This window comes from Mya arenaria, chromosome 5, assembly GCF_026914265.1.
Source record: "Mya arenaria isolate MELC-2E11 chromosome 5, ASM2691426v1".
Lineage (NCBI taxonomy): Eukaryota > Metazoa > Mollusca > Bivalvia > Myida > Myidae > Mya > Mya arenaria.
The window spans coordinates 27,658,359-27,672,934 of record NC_069126.1 but is presented as its reverse complement, the minus strand read 5'-3'; the positions used below and the strand labels follow the sequence as shown (position 1 = coordinate 27,672,934).

Below are 14,576 nucleotides of genomic sequence, written 5' to 3'. Positions count from 1 at the left end.
TGAGTTGGTATTTAAAATCAAAATGATAAGCAGGGCTATTATAATTCAAGGTTTCATGATCAATTAAAGTGTCAAGTTTTATAAAACAAACTAAACTTCATATTTTATCATGCAACGTGGAAACTATTGAAAGCATTGTTCTGCAATTTATGAACTAGTCCCAAAGTTGGAATATTTCTAAAGTAATATCAAATATAGTCGGCGCCCTTCTGGGCGCCGACTAATAAACAAACAAAACACACCAAAGGGTACGTACGTGGTCTCAAATGACTTTGTGTTCAGATTACTTTTTTTTTAATTTCTCAGTGTATGTATACCACGTGATAAATAACGTCATATATGCTACGTCGGATGGCAACATTCTGCTTAAAATAAAGGCTTAAATCAAAGAAAGCTTTTCTTTTACAACACAATTTTAAATAAAACAAAGGGCAGTCTATGCCGCTTAAAGAGACCCGTCTTCTTTTCATTACCGAAGTTTGATAGTGTGATTAGTTTCAACAAACACTTCGACAAACCTGTTTCCAAAATAATGTTTTGACAGTGCTCCGTCAGACGACTGTATTGTGAAAAGGTTTGTCGAAGTGTTTTAAGAAACTAAACTCTCAATCAAACTCCGGTAAAAGACCGGAGGCGGAGCTCCGTAAGCGGCATAGACTGCGCTGTGTTTCATTTAAAGTGGTGAAGAAATAGTGAAGATATCTTTGTTTAAAGCCATCATTCGAAGCAAATTATGACGCAATTTATCACGCGGTATACACACACTGTTTCTCCTCATTCAACTTCTCGTCATTCAAAGAGCTGTTGTTATCATTAAAGAACCAAAGACCACAAAAAACACTTTCATTTTCTTGTTTATAGCTGTAACTGAAAGAAAGTTGGTTTACTTCCAAAGCTATGCATACAAACACCATTACTTACTTTAAATGGTTGTTGTACTACAAGTATTAGATGTTTGGCTACTGAGTCAATGTCCGCAACAATATAACTTTATGTAAACATGGACTATGTTTGTACATCATGGGCATGTTTACAATAAAATAAGTAAATAACGTGTTATTTATCTTCCTCTTTGTTGTTAGGGTGCAATTCCAAGTAATTCACAGGCATTGACCTGAAGAGTAAAATATTGAGAACGAAGTAAGCAACAAATGTCTCTAGTACAGCGTGTGTTGTTTACCGCAGTCTCCGACTGTTTTATTGTGATGTGAACTTTCAGGCAATGTAGTAGTCATTGGGTATTGACCAGTCTGTATTACGAATAAGTTTATGTTGAGGATCAAAATCTTTAAAAAAATACACAAAGTAAGTAATGCTAGGGGTTTATGGTGTGGAATTCCAAGTCGAAGCAATTCTGTGGTCCATGTTAAGTTGTTTACCTTTAGGTATTAACTCATTGTTTGCGATGTAATGCTATATGCCATATACAATTAAGTCATGACTGGCAAAAGCAGCGATATTCGGCTGCAATTGACTTACACATGTACATGTATCTTTTTTTTATCAAACGGTTTTAACTAGTAGAATTTATGTCTGCTGGTGGCACACATAACAAATAAGCATTACAACGCATTCCGTGGTGTTTTTATGATGAATAATAATATCTTTCATCTACAGCGACGTGAAAACTTAATAATACTAAATTCACTAGTTATTCATTAAGGGTTATTTATTAAAGACCAATATAATGTCAAACCTGTCAAAAATACCACGTTCTATAACCTGTTTATAATTTTACTAGGAAAAAGGCTGACTATGGTGAAGGATTCACTTGGTGTAATGTGGACATGAAACTATATACACAGATGTAATTATTCGTTTCACTTCAAAAATACGAGGTAAGATACCTAAATTAAGTTGATGCTACGCACTGATTATTCAAATGTTTCTAGGGCAAGCTATTGTGGAACATCATATATAGAGTAATTATAAATTATTCTTTTTGCTCAGTCTTTATAAAAAAATATTTCTTCTTGATTCGCCTGTCTGCCTCCGACTATGGGGTCTAAAATAGCCCGTCTAACCAGTGAATGCAATGATCTGACCTTCTAATTACTGCATTTTTTAGATTCACATTCTAGCAAAATGAACTAAGTAAATTTTGTATAAGATTATATATACCTTATGTAAATTAATCACAAAAATATGTAACCACACAAGACACAATAATACTTTTGGTTAACATCAAAACAACACATGTTTAAGTTATCACTTTGTTTCGTCTGTTTTCTCTTGTTTAATTACTGCATCCAAGTACATCGTACTATGACTTTCAGATGATTGCACTGTATCTGTCTTGTCTAAACCTTTTTGGAGAAAATGTTTCCCATCAACAGTGTCGTCCAATTTTCTTTGTTCAGTTTTGATGTATTTTGTAAAGTCATCAGCACCCATACCTTGGTCTTCTGCTGTTGCATCTGCAACTTCTATAAATATTGGTTCACTTTTAACAGATATGTTAATGTCCAACTTAGTATCATTCATGGTTAAATAAGGATTTAAACTTGAAAACCCTTCCATTTCAGAACCGCTGTTGTAAGCAAAATTCTCGGACATGACGTCTTTGATGCTAGAATTTTCAAACACGCCCTCCATTTCATGTGTGTTATTCCTCGAACAACTACTGTCATTAACTACAACAGCCTGTCTGTAGATGCTATTCATGGCTTTCTTGTCATTTGATCTATTTGTTTTCCCGTTTTCAGCAGTACTAATGTCAGTCAATTCATTTTCAATATCGCTGATACTACCTTGTGTGTTTACAATATCATGAGTCTCGTTATACTTAATATCAGCAATGTTTTGTTCATCTTCCTCCGGAAAGTCACCCTTAATAGTACCACTACTTTCTTCTTCATTTCTTCCATTTCTTTCATTTTTAGTATTTTCAACTTTCATTTCTATATCACATGTCAGATATTTTGTATCGCCATTTTCGTCTTTAATCAATTTAATACAATTTCTTGTCGCATTGTTTTCATACTTTTTTGATTCAATCCGCTTGACTTCATCTTCTTTACAGTCAGATTTTTCCAACAAAAAATTGTACTTTTGCTTGACTTCATTCAAACCAATGGCATGGGCCTTCTTTAAATGCTTCAGGACATGAGCTCTCATTACAAAACCATTGCTACATTCCGGACAGGAATATTTTCTATTTTTATCATGTCTCTTAATGTGCACATTAAGATTATTCTTGCGGTTGAATTCCCTGCCACAAACCGGGCATTCAAACAGCATTTTTCCTGAATGTGTTACCCTATGAGTTTTAAGACTTGTTGATGTTGAAAATGATCTCTGGCAGACATCACAGGAAAAAGGCTTCTCTCCTGTGAACAGATAAATAGATAATCGATGATATGATCAGACATCCGCCATAATAATATATTATACTTTTTATTGATGAAAGAGAAGTTTTAGATGTAATATGTATAAGCAGCAACATGGTCCACTGATGTTTTCAATAACTTTATCGGGTTAATATAACAATAATAATAATATGGGAAAGTTTGATATTTAATTATAAATATCATATGCATTTAAACCTTTTTTTTGAAATTTATCATGCCAATTTGAGAATAGTAACGATTAAAATTGTTCTGCATGCGGACTCCAGCACACAAACTAAAGCTGTAGAAGCCACTAATATTGATTACAATTATGTGATCTTAGATTGATTTTCTGTAATTTTATTAAAAAATAAAGTTAAACTCGTTTCCATATACCAGTATGTGTTCTTTGGTGTGTTGTCAGGCCCGAGCTGTTCCTGAATGACCTGGCACACCAGGGACACAGGAACGGTTTTTCCCCTCGGTGGAAACGCATGTGGTACTCAAGCTGGCCGGCCTGTCTGAATGACTTCTCACATAACTCGCAGTCATGCGGTCTTTGACCTGGTGTGGATATTGGGGGCACATAAAATAAATCAAGTTATTTTTCTTGCACATTTTTAAAACTCCCAGTCTTTTTTCGTTGGGCAAAAACCGCAATAAGTCCCACCTTTGGGGGGAAATTACATCATCATAAATAAAAGATACTAAAGTTACTAAATAATAAAAAAAATGTTCTTCCATGAATTGTGACTTTTTTAACAAGTTTTCTGGATAATATAGTTACACTAATTAATAAATAAAGCTGTTACAAAGTACGCCTTTTAACTGTTTGCTAGGGAAACCAACATGTAAATTGAAGGAAATTTCAGGAGAAAAGTCACCTTTATTTTATTATTTATTGGTGTAAACATTTTCAGTTTTTTTAGCGTGTTTCTTATTGTATTTATATTTTTCGATTGGCTTAGCTCTTTGAGCCATAAACACAACTTAGCTTGCCGATGTCATGTGTTATAATAAAAAAGGAATTCTGCATTTACTACTTAGCCGTAGATTAATTATTTCACCAGTATGATAACGTTCATCTCACAGTCCGTATAGAAGTTTATGTGAACTCTGGAATGACAGTATGTTTTTAAATAATGACAAAATGATATGAAACACCGCATACATAATTTGGAAAATAAAACTTAAAGGCGAAATATAGTAACACAAAAAATAAAGGAATCAAAAGTAACAGAGTATACAGTATAATTTATTACCAGTATGTATTCTGCGATGAACATTTCGGTTGCTTCGCACATTGAACCCTTTGTTACAGAACTCACATCGAAACGGTGTCTCACCAGTGTGTGTAATAATATGGCTATTTAGGTAACTTTTCTTCACGAACTTCTGAAAAAAAAATATAATCAATGCGTATCGCAAACCATCCGAGAATATTTACACATCAACTTCCATTCCTTTTGTCAATTGCGAATATTTTCCGATGAACGCAACATCTTCGGATATGTTCGGATCGCGAATCATCTCGTTTTAATATATATATATATAGAAAAGTGTTTATATAGTTTTTGTTTGTGTCAGCAGGCCACGAAAAACTTGTGATGTCATATGATAACCGGTAACGGTCGGGTCGTTCTCTTTACAGGATTGGTAAGAAAGAATTACTGGAAGGTTTTCTTATATTTTTAATATTTCTGGAAAGAAATATTTAGCTATTGGTGTAATTATAAGTAATGAATTTCGTCACTGATGTCAATACCGGGGATATGAACGCAGTTGAGCCGGTTGAAGTACGTGTGGAGTGCTTCACCAGTCGGACACCAAACACTTTACCAGCCCGACTGCATACCCCGATAATAACATCAATAACGCAATTCATTTCTTAAGCTTTAAAACATGTGCTTGAATTCACGCATAGATCCGTTGCTTGGTTTTGGTGAATGAGGAAAAAGTAAATAATACAATAGCGGACAAGCCCAGTGGCGAACCCTTTACGATAAGGACACACCAAATTAATGTTTCGTTCCGCGGATTTACCGTACATGTTTTTGAAAATGAAAAAAAAAAACAATATTTTTTGGGGGGAGGGGGGCGACCACACCTATATTTTGATCGCCAACCGGATTCGTTTAGGTTATTAGCTTTTTTGAAAGCTCAAATATAATCAATCTTAATTTTCCATCGCAGTGTTTTTGTAAAGGGTAGTAACTGATGCATGAAGTTTTACACTGTGTTATGACCAGGCCCCACTTTCTTGAAACTTTAAGCTTAACAGGCTTAAGCAGCTTTTTCAATAAGCAAAATACATACTTAAATATGCCGATTTTGATATATAAAAATGGTTTATTGTGATAAGCATGAAGATAATTCCAATTTAAAGCCGGAACACTCTAAAGAAGTAAAATCATAAAAGAACAAAAATAGTGAGTTTAGCCTAATCCTTTTTTAAAGGACTAAAGACGTTCCGAGAAATCGGAGCCGGTTTAGCATTGGTTTCAATAAATTCAGCCATAATGGCGGCTTCCGGTAAACACAGTGGTTCGAATTTTGGACTTTTAATGTTATTTTTGACAAGAAATGTCTTGTGACCATGCTCAAAGTCATTTTTTTTTCATAATTCCATGCAATACACGATAATAAATTATGCAACATAATAAGTCTATCTGATACTGGTAGCTATAATATTGCGTAAGTATTTTGAAGATGGAAATTAGAATGATGAACAATATTATTTGATTCAAGTCCTGATACTAGTGAAATAATTTGACCTCATGACGTAGAAGACAGCTGAGATCAACAGGAATATGTTTCATTGTTTGGTCCGATATGATTTTAAAGAGTCATTTTTTACCATCAACTGACAAAAACAACCAGTGCAAACAAATATCTGGTCATAAATAGTTATCAATATAGAATCGAACTCAGGTCTGGATAGACCAAAAATAGATACATCTTTAAGTTAACTACCTTATTTTTTCTCTTTTACAGCATCATCAGGGATACATAAAACAACTCCCAGACCTAATGTCCTTAATAGTATTCTGAACATACCCTTATACTATTCATTTCGGTAAGCACATACCATTGCATTTACTGTGATATTCAAAACGAAATTGAGTCAAGTTATTAAAATGTATATTGGCTCCTACATTATTTGGTGTTGCCTTTGTAAAACATGATTTTTGGAAAGTCCAAAATCAATCATAATAAATGTCTAAATACAGTTGCAATTGATGTTAAATTGATTCAGGTAGATAAGTTGTTTTAAACCTTTTCTTAGGCAGTGTTATTTTTTATTATGAATGATCATCATTCTTAAAATATGTTATAATGATCTTAGAAATTATATCCATATATTTTTACTAAAAGCGGATGAGTATAGTTTGTATTCGAACAGTTTTCCATTGTCCAATAGAGATTTAGTACAAAATTGTATTGTATTCTTCCTTATATTGATTATAGAAATTTTTGTTCTATCTTCGCCCGCTTCGGGTTTTATGAAAATTGACAAAATTGAATATTAATTTAAAAAATTCGCTTTTTCTCGCAAAATTATTTTGGCAAAAATCCGAGGAACAAAATATCATTTGTTGTGGCCTAACCCTGATTAGAGATACAAGGTTAAAGGCCTAATAGACAAACACAAACGTCGCTGTTAATCAGATACGTATAGCATATATATGCATTAAAAGGACTTTATAACTGATGTTGAGGTTAGCCATTTGCATCTGTTAGCGAAGTGCAAGTCGACTGGGGTTTAAAGACATAAATATTGTCAAATAAAGAAATGTTACCTTTTTACAGATAGTACAGTTGTACATCTTTTTCTCTTTATCATTTGAATTCGTAAATCCTGAGCCTTCTTCCAATGATTCTAATAACAATTGTTTTCGGTGCGCTTCCTCCAAAGCATTTTGAATGGCATCGGATGGACAGATTTGTTCCTTAGTTTCATCTTCCATTCTTTTTCGAAGTCATACATCCATATAAGTCAAATAAGCTGGACCAATATTCGTCCGTTTAGTCCATTTGGTATGCTTAAACTGTTTCTATAAATATAGAAAAACACAAGAAACATCAACATAATATTAATTAATATACATGTATACCAAGAGATGTGCACACTAGTATGTTAAGAATGCTAGTACGAATTCGTAATGTACATCTTACCAAGCAGGTAATAATCCTGCGCTTATATATTAGATAATCAAAAACATTTACATCAGTATTTGCCACAAAATAAACCCTTTCAGAGTGACTATGGATAGCAAAATCATCAAAACTTAAGCATGTATGGCTCCCGGGCATCAAAAGTTTCCACTGATCACTGAAGTGATTTATTTTCAAATGTCGAATTCACTTTTAGAACCCTACTTTGTACATTCAGAATGCATTGCAAAACGTTATCAATATCTGACCATGAAGTTGTTTATGTGCATATGTACACGTACATCATACACTAATATGTTAACTTAATACAAGTGTCACGTAAACACAATATAATTGTCATGCAACCTAAAAAAATACAAAATAATTAATGTACCAAATAAAATAACATCTCACTATTAAAATCTTACTTTTAAGCTTTAAATAGAACACCTTAAGCCGACATTGCGCACCTGACATTCCATATCCTTATCAACAAATGACAGTTTGCATTACAAGGGACGCAACACATTTAGTAATATCATACAATAACCTTAGTCAAAATACTTGTACGTTGACGGGTTTTTACGATTTTTGATATGGCAAATCCTAGTCCAAATAATTGTACGTTGACGGGTTTTTACGATTTTTGATACGGCAAATTCTAGTACAAATAATTGTACGTTGACGGGTTTTTACGATTTGTGATATGGCAAATCCTTCTCGACGTTAGGGATTTGAATAATCCCGTATAATATGTCTTTTATTTTAGACTAGCAATTACCTTAACATTGAAACGATATATGAAAGCGCATATTGTGGAATAAATGGTTTAAATTTTAAAACATAGAATACAATTACACGATTATTTTTTTGAAAGAAAAGCAATTTATTCTGCTGACTTCCACAACGACGCTCACTTTCTGTGTAATACACAACAAACAATGAATATCGACCTCCTGGTACGTTGGACATTTTCGATATTTTGATGTCTCCGTGACTCCATATTGTGTTGCATTGTTTCCTTTTTATGTGCATATTATCAATGTCACATATTATAATCCGAGTGCCAGGCGGGTCTAGATGTGGCATGAGTGGAACGTCTCGTTACTACAATTTGGTCTGGCTGGTCGGTTGTTGTAGGGACATTTATCATTTCAGTGGGAACACAACCTTGAGGTGTGATCTTCTGACCTGGTTCTGAATCTCGGGGGAGTAACGTCTCGATGTGCAGGGACATTGAGGGGAACCATTAATGGATAAATCACGTGGTTATATGGCAACCTCCGTGGTGCCTCTGGCAGGTGTGCCACTCTCTAATGGAGGTAGCCGTACTGACATGGGAGATTGTCGGTTGACGACACGATGTTGGCCGTGTGCGTGAGTATACGATTCAGTGCGTGGCTTGACATCAGGGCAGGCATGTGTACGTCACTGACATTCTCCCACTCTCTGAATACCCTTTTTAGTGTCAATGGTGGGCCTGGTGTAGTGAGGTTTTACTGGTGCGAATTCCCGTACGAGTTTTCTGTTAGACAGAAAAGGGATGTGGCCTTACTTGATTTTGTACCACGAAATGATCACCGGCAACGAGTGGGCAGAGTTGTTGGAGTGAGCGGGTAAACGTTTAACTAACTTTTTGATATGGCGCTGCATCAATGCAGGGTCGCGTGTCATAAGTGTTTTGTGCCAGGCAGCATGTGGTCTGTAATTTCCAGGTGGGATAGGAATGAAGTCTCTGGTTGGACGTCTAAACACATACATTGCTGGGTAAAGTTTGGTGTCTCTGTTATGAGTGTTTCTGTATTGGAGGATTGCACGTTGAAAAGCATCAGTGTCAAAGTCGCCGGTAGGAAGTCTTTTCAGCTATAAGCCATTTAATAGTCTTGACTCCAGCCTCAGCCCGACAGTTGCCTCATGGGAAAGCGACAGAAGGCAGTCGATGATGGACAATACAGTCAGTAGGGAAACTGTGGGTGGCTGCAGGTCCGTCATCAGAGGCGAGTTCATCAGGAAAGCCGTTTGCCACATGAAAGCGGCGGAGAGGAAAGAAAAATGAGACATTATAATCCACTAAATCCTGTTCAACAACCAAGTAAGTCGATCCCCTTAAGTGAAAGACGTCCGCATAGATTAACTGGAGTGAGTAGTCTGGAGATATCAAAGGGCTTGGTTCTTGTACTTGGGTTAGATGGAGCTATGCGATTACAGTGAGCACATCCTGTTTGAAAGTTTATTATAGATGGGGTAATGCCTGGACAAAAGATTTACTATTCTGCTCTGGCGACCATTGATGTAACGCTCTGATGGGCAGAATATTTCACTATTTCACTGGCATCAAACAACGTCTGAAGTCCTTTCTGAACTGTGTGTCTGGTTTCAGTAGTTGTCGGAAGGTTTGCATCCTGTCGGCCATGCTGAAGGCATAAACTACTTGATTTAAGTCCAAACCAGGAGCTCACATCTGTTATATGCTTTGGGACGCAAGTACTTTATGCATTGAAGAAGATGACTTTCATTATTAGCTTTTGTTGCAGGGAGGGGTAGCTTACTGGATGAAGGAGGCGGTCTTTGACGTACAGGACATAAACACAGATGTTTATCCTTGTCTAGTTGGTGATGCGTTCACTAGTTATATGTCGTGAAAGCCTTGCAATGCTAGTCCGTTTTCAGGGAACGAGTGAGGAATAATGCCAAGGGCATTATAAGCCTCTCTGCTAAAGAAAATAAATGTCTGTAAAATCCATAAGTCGTTTGGCTTGTCTCTATCACTGCGCCTTGCTTGCTTTTTACCTTGGACGCGAAGAATGACAGAATCGAGGATCTGAATCCCTTAATTATTGGCTGTGTATATCTTCATGGGGAATGGTATCAAATCGCACTGACCCAAGCCGAGGCAATGTAGAACTTTTATTCGAGCTAAGCAACTTTAAAAACCCGTACCAGTCATAGCCCTTATGTCCATAACTAGCACTGCACCAGGGGTTTTAAATCCAAGAGCTTCATAATTTGATGGCAAGGCTTGTAACTTGACGTTCGCGAACGGATGGGGTTTTGAGGTGTTTTTTTCTCAACCATGTGTCTCTCAAATTGTTATACACTTGATAATCTAAGGAGATCAATTCGCTAGCACGTCCTGCATCAGAAGGGTGAATAGTAACTAAGGGGTTAATGTAAAAAATGTTTTATCATTATCCATTCTGCCCAGATAGGTTCTTGTATGTTCAGATGAATCCAGGAGGTGGAGAAGTTGATATGCACAAAGATTTACAGTACACAGGGAGTGAAACACTTTGCCCCCCCCCCCCATAGTGATCAGTAGACATGGGATATTCTGTAAACGTTTAGGATTGTCTGTGCTCCAGCACACAAGCTTCATATGATGTTCTCGATTAAATTCAAACGAAACACCTCCTCCACGGTCAGATCCTGATTTTTGTCACCAAGCAAGTCAAACCGTATTTCTAGGTCACTGAGGCCGCGATTGAGTACGACACGCAATACAGAGATCGTATCAAATCACTATCACAAACATTGAACTTAATAATAAACTTGCTGATTCCCGCCTGGCCACATAAACGAGCTCCAAAGCTCCAAAGCTGCGCACAGGTTCATTACGGTCCTGTCTCACTCTTAAGACCATAGTTTTCTCTTCACAATCGAGCAGCAAGTGTCTTGATGGCGGCACGTACCTCATCCTTAGTATTGTTAGTAAGGTTGCCACAAAGGATCACGTAAGGTCCTTCCGCAGTTGCGCAACATTCAATGAGTTGTACTACCTGTGATTTTGGTAGCGTCTAGATAATCTGACAATCGAAGTGTGTGTACAGCGCCGTGTGTAGTAAGCAGGGCAGCCACGATCGTATCATCAAGACCATATGTCTGGTAGTCATAACTCCATTTAAACCCTAAATACAAATTATGGCCCTTGATTGACTTTTTTTAATTTTCTTTTTATTTCCTTTGACAGGCACAATCTTTATTCTTAACCAGTTTTTCACAAAGGGAAACAAGTTATAAGAATGACTTGTGTCATTGTTTGGGCGGGCTGGTGGGAGGGCAGCGTCAAAGTCACCTTATGTATCAAACAATTTTAGCTAGGTTTGACATATAGTGACCAAACTAAGTATATAGGAAGAGTTTATGGAGACCTTTCATGAGAGTACGTTTGAGGCCTCTCGGATCAAGGTCAAGGTCAAAGTTACTTTTAATAGAAAAATGGTTGGTATTGAATAACTTACGTAAGGGTATACATATTGCAAGAAAACTTGGTATATATAAAGAGTTTATAGAGACCTTTCATGAGATTATGTTTTGGGCCCCTGAGAGTTATGGTCATTGTTAACTGTAATTTGATTATTTTATTGCTTTTGACAGGTACCTACATCAATAATGTATTCACTTCTAAGTCAAAGCGGCGTAGTCGAGCGCGCGGTCTTACGACAGCTCTTGTTTGCTTTATTCTTTATTGTTGTTGTCTAGTTGATGCATGCTCTTATGAGGCTTATATGTTTTAATTTGTTTAGTATTGATACTAATTACTTTAAGCCTCCAGTAGACTCGGGTTCCAGTGAATTCTTGTTTTACCGACCGTTCAAAGGCGGTAATCCCATAACGGCATATTTGTGTATGTGATGTGTTAATATATTTGTGTCTGTAGTTCATAGTCGCTTGGGCCTCTTTTTGGAGCCCTTAAACATGTGTTTTTAATAGTATAATTAATGTTCGACTACTGGGCATGTCCATACAGTTTTCCTTATATTATTATCATTTTCAGACAACCCTATGTTAGCAGTCCGATGATGCCAATGTACTTGATAAAGAATTAAATAAAGGTTTTAGATATTTCCTAATTTGATACCTTTGGAATATAATCAATATTTGACCTGCGTATAACGTATATGTAAACCTGCATATGTGTAGACAAACGTGTAATACTCGGATGTGGAAAATCGAAACGCTTCTCCGAGAGATTAATAAAAAGTCGATTAACCCTTTTAACTTTCTCAAGAGCTTTACATATTTCTACATACTAAATAATGGTTGTTAACATTAAATGTAGGAGAAGACAAGTCTGCCTTACTTTTGAAGGCAATTTACGGTGCACAACAAGGAAGCAATCGCTGGCGTGCACCATCTCATAGAAACAGAACGACACATTCCACTTCATAACAACATGTTGTAGGAGAAATAACCACAGAAAAAGGGTATTGTATGGCGAATTTTGCCTCAATTTTATTGATTGATTGATGAGTAAAAAAACTATGCCGTCTTATTCCAATAGGTGACTGATTTGCAATAAATAAGTAGGTGGCCCTTCCTTGATACCTATTGATGACTTGAGGTACGCTGTTTTTATTGGCCACTATTAGATAGGGAATGAGATATGACCGGGCTGAATTACCGAAATCGAGTCCGGAATTTGATGGCCAACAAAGCTCTAGTTTGGTAAACATTATCCGAACGGTCCAGCAGAATCAGATGACTGGCTGTATTGGTTCGTATTTTGACTGCAATTTCTCTTGTTGGGGATTGGGTACCACTCCCCGTAGTGAACATTAAAACGTAAACTCAGCTTGTTTTGACGAAATTGTCGTCATAATTGCTCCTCGAGGGAGACATATTCATATCTTTATCTCATATTCTTAGGTTTTTGACGGTATATATATTTCGCTTTTACAACGGTCTCTTAACAGTTTGGTTGTCAATAGACTCAATGCTATTTTCGTCCATGCAAATCGTTTTCAAATGCTAGGAAGATAATTGTAGGTGTTAAATTAACTTAAATGTAACGAATACCTGCATTACCAATTGAGATACATTAGATTCTTTGTATGGTCCTCAGCTTATTCCGAATTATTGAAGACAAACTGTACAATTGCAGATTCATGCATTTCAAAACATCAGACAGATGACGCTTAACATATAATTCAAATAAGTTGGGCATTGACTCAAATTAGTCTTACCTGGAAACCAGAAATCTGGCTTATGAAGTCGCTACCATTTGATATTGTGACGGATCCGTGGTCTAGTGGTATGATACTTTACTGTGAATTTAAGGTCGCATATCCCTTCCTTCAGCACTAACAAAAATAGATGCCTACCTGGAGGGACGTCAAACAGGGGCCCCGTGTGACAATGCTCTTTATGGTGGCTTATTCTTATTATTTCGATACGAAAAAAGCAAAACTGTATTTACACTCATTTTTGTGACTTTTTCGGTCCGCCTCAATGCGTATTTTCGGCTTCCAGAAGGCCTTCGCAAATGATTGAGTATCCATGAATATAACGCAAAATGTAGGGAAAGTTAGTGCAAGGAAACTTGTCTGAAAACGTGGCGGTATCATTTGTCTTGATACAGGTTACCGGGAGGCGATAAAATGCCAGGGGAAATACGACGGATAACAACCGTGTTTTCGCCCCGCCTTTTAGCGCTATATCTCTTGTATGGTGTTTGCTTCGCTTTGACCCTTGTGTCTTTAAACAGGAGTTCTAAAGGATAAAGTTTTAAGCGCCCTGTCTTGTCCCCGTAGTTTTCATTGTTTTCTTAAATTTCTAACTCATCGCCATGATCATTTACATCCATAAAATCACCATCATCATCATCATCAGCAGCAGCAGCAGCAGCAGCAGCAGCAACAACATCATCATCATCGTCGTCGCGCCGTCATCATTACCATCATCATCATCATCATCATCATCATCATCATCATCATCATCATCATCATCATCATCATCATCATCATTATTTCACCCAAAATTTCTACATTCCGTCTCGGAGCCTTTTTGGATATTTTTACATGAGATTATAACCCACATTTCCAGCGAATGAAATCGCCTATCGGCTTCCAAAAGGTACCTAGCTTAATCGTTGAGACTTGCAGTTTTACAACTCAACAGACATGTCGACATCATTTGGTACGCTGCCTGCACATGCTTTTCTGAGTCAGTTAGAACATAGTGTGTCGCCATTTAATGATTTATAAGGTCTAGCTCACTCATTAAGAGTTTACACTATATGTTTTTACTTTTTACTATCACGTAGATATCAATTGTATTGAAGTACACAAAAAGTCATAATATTTTCAATTATTT

General features: G+C 36.5%; 1 protein-coding gene across 4 annotated transcripts; it reads right to left on the bottom strand.

Annotated features, from left to right (window-relative positions):
- Positions 1 to 940: 940 nt before the first annotated feature.
- On the bottom strand, positions 941 to 7,982 carry LOC128234878 (zinc finger protein 37 homolog). 4 transcript variants are annotated; one of them, XM_052949474.1, is made up of 5 exons: positions 7,955 to 7,982; positions 7,130 to 7,384; positions 4,592 to 4,724; positions 3,726 to 3,893; positions 941 to 3,329 (listed from the first exon to the last, which is right to left on the bottom strand). In XM_052949474.1, the coding sequence occupies exons 2-5, from the start codon at positions 7,295 to 7,297 to the stop codon at positions 2,209 to 2,211; spliced, it is 1,590 nt and encodes a 529-aa protein (XP_052805434.1). In that variant the 5' UTR covers positions 7,298 to 7,384; positions 7,955 to 7,982; the 3' UTR covers positions 941 to 2,208. The 4 variants fall into 4 exon arrangements, with proteins under 4 accessions (XP_052805434.1, XP_052805435.1, XP_052805437.1 ...); XM_052949475.1 differs by having other exon boundaries at positions 4,592 to 4,721; positions 7,913 to 7,966; XM_052949477.1 differs by lacking the exon at positions 7,955 to 7,982 and adding an exon at positions 7,557 to 7,645.
- Between the last annotated feature and the right edge of the window lie 6,594 nt (positions 7,983 to 14,576).